The 10,119-nt window shown below is 34.3% G+C and overlaps 2 protein-coding genes across 3 annotated transcripts; both read right to left on the bottom strand.

The window, feature by feature from the left end:
• Window positions 1-284: 284 nt before the first annotated feature.
• LOC130655386 (uncharacterized) lies at window positions 285-5,542 on the bottom strand. Of its 2 annotated transcripts, none has more exons than XM_057458138.1 (5): window positions 3,191-5,542; window positions 2,770-3,104; window positions 2,584-2,689; window positions 2,404-2,495; window positions 285-2,219 (listed from the first exon to the last, which is right to left on the bottom strand). In XM_057458138.1, exons 2-5 carry the CDS (start codon window positions 2,887-2,889, stop codon window positions 2,064-2,066), a joined length of 474 nt encoding a protein of 157 aa, XP_057314121.1. In that variant the 5' UTR covers window positions 2,890-3,104; window positions 3,191-5,542; the 3' UTR covers window positions 285-2,063. The 2 variants fall into 2 exon arrangements, with proteins under 2 accessions (XP_057314121.1, XP_057314120.1); XM_057458137.1 differs by having other exon boundaries at window positions 2,770-3,518; window positions 3,594-5,542.
• Window positions 5,543-5,738: 196 nt separating this feature from the next.
• LOC130655387 (uncharacterized) lies at window positions 5,739-9,844 on the bottom strand. The gene is made up of 2 exons (XM_057458139.1): window positions 7,575-9,844; window positions 5,739-7,453 (listed from the first exon to the last, which is right to left on the bottom strand). The coding sequence occupies exons 1-2, from the start codon at window positions 7,849-7,851 to the stop codon at window positions 7,368-7,370; spliced, it is 363 nt and encodes a 120-aa protein (XP_057314122.1). The 5' UTR covers window positions 7,852-9,844; the 3' UTR covers window positions 5,739-7,367.
• Window positions 9,845-10,119: the final 275 nt, after the last annotated feature.

Genomic DNA, 10,119 nt, shown 5'->3' with positions numbered 1-10,119 from the left:
GATATGTGAAAGTTTCATCTTCATGTAATTTACAGGGGGGGGCAGAATATTCTAAGGGGGCAGAATATTCTACGCCGCTTAGATTATACTGCCCCCCCCTACCCGTTTTTCCAGCCATATTGCACAAACAATTTCTCTTGTGTATGGATTGATCGTACTCCACTAGAGGAACATTTTGAGCCATTAATGCATATGTGAAAGTTTCATCTTCATGTAATTTACAGGGGGGGGGGGGGCAGAATATTCTAAGGGGGCAGAATATTCTACGCCGCTTAGAATATACTGCCCCCCCTAGCCGTTTTTCCAGGTATATTGCACAAACAATTTCTTTTGTGTATGGATTGAACGTACTCCACTAGAGGAACATTTTGAGCCATTAGTGGATATGTGAAAGTTTCATCTTCATGTAATTTACAGGGGGGCAGAATATTCTAAGGGGGCAGAATATTCTACGCCGCTTAGAATATACTGCCCCCCCCTAGCCGTTTTTCCAGCCATATTGCACAAACAATTTCTTTTGTGTATGGATTGAACGTACTCCACTAGAGGAACATTTTGAGCCATTAGTGCATATGTGAAAGTTTCATCTTCATGTAATTTACAGGGGGGGCAGAATATTCTAAGGGGGCAGAATATTCTACGCCACTTAGAATATACTGCCCACCCTGGCCGTTTTTCCAGGCATATTGCGCAAACAATTTTTTTTGTGTATGGATTGAACGTACTCCACTAGAGGAAGATTTTGAGCCATCAGTGGATATGTGAAAGTTTCATCTTCATGTAATTTACAGGGGAGCAGAATACTCTAAGGGTGGAGAATAATCTACGCCGCCTAGAATATATTGCCCCCTGGCTGTTTTCCCAGGCACGTTGCACAAACAATTTCTTTTGTGTATGGATTGAACGTACTCCACTAGAGGAATATTTTGAGCCATTAGTGGATATGTGAAAGTTTCATCTTCATGTAATTTACACGGGGGGGGCAGAATATTCTAAGGGGGCAGAATATTCTACACCGCTTAGGGGGGGGCAGTATATTCTAAGCGGCGTAAAATATTCTGCGCCCTTAGAATATTCTCCCCCCTGTAAATTACATGAAGATGAAGTTTTCACATATCCACTAATGGCGCAAAATGTTCCTCAAGTGGAGTACGTTCAATCCATTCACAAAAGAAATTGTTTGTGCAATATGGCTGGAAAAACGGCTAGGGGGGGGGGGGGCAGTATATTCTAAGCGGCGTAGAATATTCTGCCCCCTTAGAACATTATATAGAATTTGTCTAAACGATTTTCCTAGCTACGCTATATAGTAAATAGCGACAGTACAATATATTATTTATCAGGCCATAGCTTTCTTTTTTCATTAAGGGGTGATACAAACTCCGTGAATAAAATGATCTTTCTACAATTGACAATGAACTGATAAATATAAACTCTTTAACCCCCTTTCTATACTTAATGATTGCTTTTTCTATTTCTAACACAAAGAACATATAACAAAGCGTTACGCAGATAAGTAAATGAAAAAGATGAATTTCTTGTAAAAACACACAAATATTACATACATATGCCGTCTTTTTTATATATCTTTTTTTGTTCTTCGGTCACATTGATATGATCCGGTAAAAACACACGGGGCTCCAGCTTCTTTTTCCGTAAACATTCTTTTCTTACGTGAAAATGTACGGTTGTCATTTTTTTCACACCACTTGGAGCCTTTTCCCCACGGATTAAGCGTTCCAGCATTGTGACAAGGCAAAAATTGTCGGGGTAAACGATTTCTCTCTTAAATTCTAAGCCACAACCATGACATTTTTTAATACGCTTTGTGCGTTTCTTGAGTTTTATTATTCCTTTTTCGGCTAATGTAACTGGGACCTAAATTAGACACCATAACTTTTTTTAAAACTTTCTTGCATAAGTTCGCAAACTATGGTATCACATTTATGAGAATCCAAAGAATAAGTAACTCAGTTTCTTATCATAACTAACTAAAGCCAAAGTTGACGCTTCACAGTTCAGAGAGGTATCAATGCTGAGACATTTACAATCTTACATTAGAATCAACTTACATGTGCCTTAGTTGCATTTGGCGTCTCCAAAGTATGAATATTGACTAAATCTTTACACGAAAACGGATTGTTGCCTTCTTCATTAATGACAACGTTGGTGCAAAGAACGTGATACCAACGTTGGGGAATGCAGTTGTCGCATCGGACCTACAAGGAAAATACTGTAAACTAAAACTGGAAAACCAATATTAACAAGTTTGTACACACTTTTAATAAAAAATATTTAATTTATGTGTACTAGTCGCAAGCCAGTGCCACGCCCTTCGCTAATCACAGCTACCGTTGGCTTACAGAGAGACAGGTGGTCGGCGATTATAATATAGATATGTACCCAACGATCCGTTGTTTGACCCTTGTTCTTTTTTGGACCATCAAGGGATCCACACAGTCTGCAAAACTTTAAATGCCAGGTCTCATCTTTTTCTAAACCAAAACCAATTTATTAAAGTAGCTACATTAAAAATGGAAATATGCTCTAGTCATTAAACGTTTAAAAATTGATGCTTGGTACCTCCCTCTTGAAGCAATTTTCTCACAATGTCATTTCGAAACTCGATGACTTCGTTTTTGGTAAATTCAACGGGGATTTTCTGATTGCTCATAATACACTCAGCAAACTAAATACAGCCAAATTTAACTTTTTTATTTACGAAATTCACATAACGTCCTTAAGAATTATCACAGTAACTTTATTTACCTTTGCGCAAAATATCCCACAAGATACGCTGTCTTGTTGTTTTGCGTGAGGAATCGTTTGCAGAGGCCATATTTCCTTTAGCCCGTATTTCCTTTCCAGATAGGCACTAAACAAAACCATGAGTTAAAAATTTAGAAATTTGTTAAAATATTGATAGGATATACCGTCTGGTGAACTTACTTCCATTTATGTAGCACGCCATTTAACGCGCTAACTTCTTTACCCATAGGATTAAGATGGGAAATCATTTTTTGTTTGGGGAAAACCGCTGTTAGTGTCCAGTGATAGTTGTGAACATTACACGAGATCAACAGATCGAGCGCCATCAGTTCTTCCTGAAACATTTTCGTGAGAAAATATAAAAGTCAAGGCACCTCGCTAATACGATCGTTAGTATATCAGACAATAAATTAATACGTACGATATTTTGCGTGCCCTTTGGCAGATATGTTTCATCTGTTATCAATTCTCCGGGCGAAGTAACTTTAATGTTTTTCTGAAACCATTAAAATTCCAGAGCTAATTTTAAATTTAGCCTTATTATCCAATTAAAAAAAAGCATATAGGCTGCAAATATTTCCTTACATCATTCATACTTGTTGCCACTATCTTTAAATACTCGAATATAACATCGTCTCCAACGCTATCCTCCAATGTTTCTTTCAGTTGGTAGGTTCGAATTTTTGTTTTAGAACCCAGCATGGACAGTATGATATTATTTTCAGGTTGCGCTCTCAACTTCGCCAAAACTATATGCCAATTGAAAAGTAAGGTACATTTTTACAAGCTTAGAACTGATCTATAGAAAAATATGATGGACTTACTTTCACTTGTACTAGCATTTACACAACACTTGCTAATTTCGTTTGCTAGTAAACAAATAGATAATGTCATTGTTATACTTGTAACATAGATAATATACTTTCAAACTATTATTTGTCAAGTCTACGTGTGTTATAATTGTTACCTCTTCTCTGGTCATTTTTATCTAAAAAAACAAATTCAAAGTAAACAATGATAAGAGCTCAAATAAAATTATTCTGACCCAACTTAAGACACGACGCGTCTATAAACGGACTGCCCATTTTTAAACACACTGCGCTTGACGGGCCATGGCTAACTTGTGACATCCCCACAGGAGTTTGTGAGTTCGGTGTTTTTTAATATCTGGCGACAAAGTTAACAACCACAGTATGGTTTGTATTAATCTAGCTAGGTACCTTTTACTTTGATTTTTATCTTACGTCATTTTTTTCACGTAGGTAAATTTTTAGCGTCTTTTTGAAAGGGTTAGAGCCCTTTTTCGCAGTTAGGCCTGTCCCATCTTATGACACAGTTTTTTTGAAAGTGCGACAGTCTTTTGTCAATATTTTACCTGTCCTAACTGCAAACGCACTCTTTAAATAGGTCATCCTGTTTTAATAAGAACCAGTTCCGCATCCAAAGGCCAGCGTACGTAGTAAGGACAAAACAGAGTCATTTATTTTAATCAATTACAGTACTCACCGAAGTAGTTGGTAATTGTACTATCGGATAATTGATTCATTTCGATGTTAAAAATGTTGCACTCTGTCACTGGAATCAAAAAGTAGGTTAATAACCGACATAACTTTGATTAACTATGAGAAACATTGTTCCTTATATCCTTTAGTTTGTTTTTGTCTTTTTTCAAATACTTTCACAAAATGCTCCATGTACGATCCATTTCAAATTCCGTAAAAAATTTTATAGTTATTCTTGTCCACCCCTTCATTCCCTTGGTAGATTAATGTACAAATATTTCAGTAAAATTTTCGAAGAATTGTATCTGAAGCACTTACACTCATTATCACCAGTTGTCGTATATCCTAGAAGCAACAAGATATAAATTGATCCAAACTACATTTTCAATAAACTGAGACATTCGCGTGCATACCTAAAATGACACAAACACATCAAAATTGCGCAAACGATAATGCTGTTACCTTTTCTATCGTTATTAATAACGAATTGTATGGAATCGTTAGCGTCTAAAGAGAACAAATATTATATTTTTTTCTCAACAATTAATAAATGTAAATTGATCGCTTATAAAGTATATCCATCTTATAGAAACTCAAGCGAGGACTAGCGTAATATTATTATCATTATTATTATTGATTATCAAAATTTATTCATAAAATGGTGCACTTACTTTCTGCATTTTGTGAGTCTCTGTCCTCTCTTTGTCGGTCGTCACACACTAAAAAGAATAACAAACAATTGGTATAATACCCTGCATCCATAATTAATTACCTTAATAGTGCCAACCTCAGACGTAAATAATTTCTGGTTACCTCCATCTTCAACACCATCCACAATTATTACGGAATCACCATCACCTGAAGAAAATATGATTTATGCAAATGTGAAAGTGTTATACCACTGTAACAAATAAAACACAGAGTCGTCGTTTTTGGAAAATATAGTCAAACTGGATATGTCTTTATAATAGTAGCCGTATCTCAACTGTTAATTTGTGCGCAAGTCGAAGCAGTACTGAATAGCGATAGCTTCTTAATTTACCGCAAAATTAGTTTCTTAGTAATAATCCTGCCCAAGTAATTTAATTACTTCATGTTAACAGGCAATCAAAATTTACGAAATATGGATGCAAAAAAAATATGCGACGGGCGCGAATTCAGGTGCATTTAACCACGGGGTAACGGTTAGTCTATAATTAAATTCTCGCCGTCTTCTTCTCTGTCTGGGACCCAAAGATAGCATCCAAGTAGAGGGAGCTCTTTGGACCAACCGCAAAGTTATCACAACAACAGGGATTCTATTTGATTAGAAGCCCCAATATTTTGATACGGTATTTTTAATATAAACAGCGTGCCTTTGTGGTGTCCTTTTTATGAGTACAAAATGAAGCATTATTCTGAGATACAATATTTTGGAACGTGTTGACTTTACCTGATCGCGTTCACCTCTGTAAGCACGCAACCCGGTTTTCCTGATGCAGATAACGATTAATATTTTAATCTTTTAACTCTACACTGATTTTTCAATGACATCAATTAGTTGAACATTAAAATTAATTTATAAAATGGCGCACTTACTTTCTGGATTTTGTGTATCTCTGTCTTCTCTTTGTTGGTCGTCACACACTAAATATAATAGTAAAAATTGGTGTATTGGCTGTACCTATACTAAAGTGGATTGAAACTACTGGATTTTGTCGTAGATAGTTTATGGTTACCTTCGTTTTCAATACCATTCATTAGTTCTACAGCCTCAGTGTGACCTAAAGAAAAACATTTTACACACATGCGATTGTGTCATGTAACTCTGTAATACAAATAAATGCAGTTTAAGATTCTTCGATGACGTCAAGTAATCGAACATCAAAATTTATTTTTAAAATGGCGCACTTACTTTCTGGATTTTGTTTGTCTCCGTCTTCTCTTTGTTGGTCGTCACACACTAAATATAATAGTAAAAATTGGTGTATTGGCTGTACCTATACTCAAGTGGATTGAAACTACTGGATTTTGTCGTAGATAGTTTATGGTTACCTTCGTTTCCAATACCATTCATTAGTTCTACAGCCTCAGTGTGACCTAAAGAAAAACATTTTACACACATGCGATTGTGTCATATAACTCTGTAATACAAATAAATGCAGTTTAATCATTTTTTTTAAGAAAAATACATTTATTGAAATCGAGTTCATTCGTTGCTGATCTTTCGTACGCACTTGGTCTTTAGCCAAAATGGCTAATAGTCACATAAACCATAACAATCTTTGTTAAGCATTATCTTTCCTGCTTTCGGAAGAAATTTAAAATATTACAGCGTTAATTACTTTCTGAAATATTCCGAACTTTGTGTTTGTATCAAAGGAGAAAATTAAGTACATGTTTAGAAAATTATTTAAATTTTAGACCCATTCGCCATGTTGATTGTAACATAAAGTACAGATAAGGTTTGAAATCGGATTCATTAAAATCTGTAAGAATGGAACAGGAAAAATATGAATCATGGGAACGATATGTTTGGGAAGACTTGAAAAGTGTTTGAATTGTGATATCGATGGGAGATTTTTTCCTTCATATTTTCTTAAGATCGCATTTCTAGGGAAAAAACGATGTTCTTAAGGATACATTTACATTTATTAAAGCAATATGTAATAGTTAATATTTAGATCCTTTGTACAAAAAGTTAATTCGTTATTTCATGCATAAAACTAGTAAATGAGATTGCAATGTCTAATTATGTTGTGACTGAGTCCATAGAGTTAGGCCATAAACAATAATCAAACAATGCAAGATTTGTGAGAATGAGACTACTGGTATTGCGGCATAATTTTATCTAAACATAGGAAGACTTTCAAAAGTCAATTTAAATATCTATTTTCTTTCGTAAAAATATTTCCCTGCTTCTGCGTTGCGTATAAACACTTTATCTGATTTTTTTCCATTTCTCTATTGTATGGATGCTGTTACGAAAAAAGACCATGTAGGATAGTTAAAAACGTCAGACCTACTTATAAAAAGGAAAACATTTAAAGATGCATTGAACTTTGAATGATAGACAATAGAGCGTTTTAGTTCTAAATCAGAGTAAGAACTGCTTTTTTATAGAGTTAAATTGCGAGAAAACCGGAGGAATTTGTTACCTTTAAATTCAGTGGCATTCAGACTTGCTGAATTATCGTTGTCTCCTAGAGAAAAAAAATTGTTTCTTGCTTGATCTCTATGCCAGCATTGAACTCACTGATTTTACACATAGTTTTGTTGATCTGGAACGTACATGTCAAGAACAGATATATATCATCAAATTACCTTCAATAAACTTCTTAACATTCTTTATGTTTATTGAACCCTTGCAAGCTTTTCCATTCATAGCATTAACAAGAACGTTGCCATTTTCGGTAACACCAGAGATAAGGTAGGGGCCCTTAAATCGGGCTTTTAAGCCTTTTTTTCTTTGGTTAACAATCAGTACTTTTTCTCCGACCCGATAACTTTTTTGGACTGCCTTTTTTTTAATTCTTTGGTCGTACTGTCGCTTTTGTTTATCTTGCGCTGCATTGATGTTCTGAAATATTAAAATGCTCATTTTTACTGCAAAAAGTAATTTCGAACATCATTAGTAGAAACTAAAGCTATGAAATTCAACAATCATTTAAGAACCTTTTGCCAATAATGTTTTTATTTACGCTAAAACTATGCCGGTTATTTGACACGTCATGCTGTTATTCTCACGTTTGTCGGCGAAACATTTAATTGCCTAAATTAGGTTCTGTTTGGGTTACAGAAGAAATACTGGTTTAAAATAGAATAGAATCTATATTATAATACCCGTAATGTTTGTCTATCTGTCACGGAAAATAGTACCGCAAGTAGAGAGACGCAAAAAAAAGACAGGCAGACCCGTGGATTTTTTTAAGAACCACCGACTAGTCTATATCATCATACTTCTACACGTCTGTCTGTCGGTCACGCAAAATGGCGGCTTTTTTAACTTGCCGCGAAGTCGTTGAAATAAACAGGGTTTTGATTTACTTCATTTGGTTATACTTTAGTATGCTATTTGTATTTTATTCATTAACTAAAGAGGGAGTTTACAGTTAACTTTTATTGAAAATAAAAATGTTGTCAAAGCGAAAAATTAAACATCGTTAAACTTTAACGTACACGGGGCCCCTGACTATGTGTCAATTGGCTGACGCAACATATATTACACTTGGGTCCAAATAACAACAATTACAAAAATATTTACCTTTCGTATTGTTGCAGTAACCTCTTCTACTTTTTTGCTGACTATTAACATTTCAGCTTGAATATCTTCAGTGGAAGGTTCCACGAGATTTGTTGCCTTAGAAATAGTAAATAGAAGAATAATTCACAATAACAGAAACCAAAGTTTCTTTGATGTTATAAAAATGTAATAAAATATAAAATCAAACAGGATAAAAAATTTAGCGTACTAATTGAAATTAAATAAACGTAAATGCATGAACAATAGTCTGATTATGCTTAAAAAAATCTGAAACGACGTGATTTCCAAATTGACAATTGTAAAAGTTTTAGGAGTAATTACAAAAGTAAAAAAAGCGGCAAATCCCATCATAAGAAATCAAAAAAACTATATAAGTACCCCATCAAACTCTTCTTCAAATTTAGGTAGACGCCCTCCAAACATCACTTCAAATGGTGATACTTTTGTTGATGTCTGCCTTTCTGTTCTCAACGAAAATAGAACAACATCGAGAAGATCATCCCAATTTGTAGCATTTTCATTTACCAACTTTCGTAGTTTACTTAATAATTAGAATTAGGTTTATAGCGAAAATGTAAAACAAAATTAAATTAAATTAAAAGTAACGCAAGGACAGTAAAATTTACTTTTTAATGTTTTTGTTGGTATTTTCATCTTGGCCATTTGCCTGCGGATGGTAAACAGCTGTCCGACGCCTTTCAATCCCTAGCTGTTCATATAATTCATCATTGAGCTAAATGTATTGATGGTGCAAGTACTTAAATCTCTCAAAACACCACACAACCTAGAGGGAAAACCTCTGCCCGACTTATTTTAAAGGTATATCTTTATATATAAAAACAAGCAGTTCACGGTGGTTCTTGAGACAAGAGGTGAAATTTTGAAGTTTGATATCAAATTTGTTGAAATGATCATATATTCAAAGACGGGAAGTCTAATTCCCTCAAATTTGTATTTTATAGACCAGGGTAATACAAATCAACTTTATGTGCAAGAGGGATTTTAAAATTCATTCTTTCAAAAAGAACTAATAGAAAATTGTATTGTATGCAAGTTTTATATGTCACCTTAGTGAAGTAAAGTACAGGAGGTGTCATTGTGTTCATTTTTTTACTTGGTTTTGTGAAGACCCATAAAATTCCTAATATTTGATGACGTAATTTACCAATGTGAACCCTGGTTTATGGACTACGAGGATATCGCTGTATAAATCAGACTGTTTTTTTAGAAAATATTTTTATTTTAGCCTAAACCTGAAATATTGCATACCGATTTTGACCTTGATGCGCGAAAATAATTTTTGCGAAACCAATAATTTTGGCTTAATCGCGCAATAAAATTCCGAGAACTTTTTATGATAAGCCTAGTACTTAAAATGAGTTGATACAAAAAACAGATACAGATAAACATGTCTTTACATTCTTATGAGAATTTAACATCGCAAAATTAATTAAAATTGGCAATTTTGCTTATCTCAAAAGCGAATTCAAATTCCACAAAAATTTCGTCTGTTAGTAGTTAGTACGTAGTTCTAGGTAAGTTTCTCTAATTTGTTTACTTTTTATTTTAGATATTTGTAATTCTTGTTTAACTGGATACCACGCG

The sequence above is a fragment of the Hydractinia symbiolongicarpus genome, chromosome 8 (genome assembly GCF_029227915.1).
Source record: "Hydractinia symbiolongicarpus strain clone_291-10 chromosome 8, HSymV2.1, whole genome shotgun sequence".
In the NCBI taxonomy this organism is placed as follows: domain Eukaryota; kingdom Metazoa; phylum Cnidaria; class Hydrozoa; order Anthoathecata; family Hydractiniidae; genus Hydractinia; species Hydractinia symbiolongicarpus.
The sequence above is the reverse complement of the archived record's forward strand: the minus strand, read 5'-3'. Positions and strand labels throughout refer to the sequence as shown.

Coding starts and splice junctions, on each gene's coding strand:
- LOC130655386 (XM_057458138.1), bottom strand. CDS start 2,889: ATGGTTTTGTTTAGTGCCTATCTGGAAAGGAAATACGGGCTAAAGGAA. Junction 2,690..2,769: donor GTGGGATATTTTGCGCAAAG/GTAAATAAAGTT, acceptor GGCTGTATTTAG/TTTGCTGAGTGTATTATGAG. Junction 2,220..2,403: donor GTCAAACAACGGATCGTTGG/GTACATATCTAT, acceptor TTTTCCTTGTAG/GTCCGATGCGACAACTGCAT.
- LOC130655387 (XM_057458139.1), bottom strand. CDS start 7,851: ATGAGCATTTTAATATTTCAGAACATCAATGCAGCGCAAGATAAACAA. Junction 7,454..7,574: donor TGTTAAGAAGTTTATTGAAG/GTAATTTGATGA, acceptor TTTTTTCTCTAG/GAGACAACGATAATTCAGCA.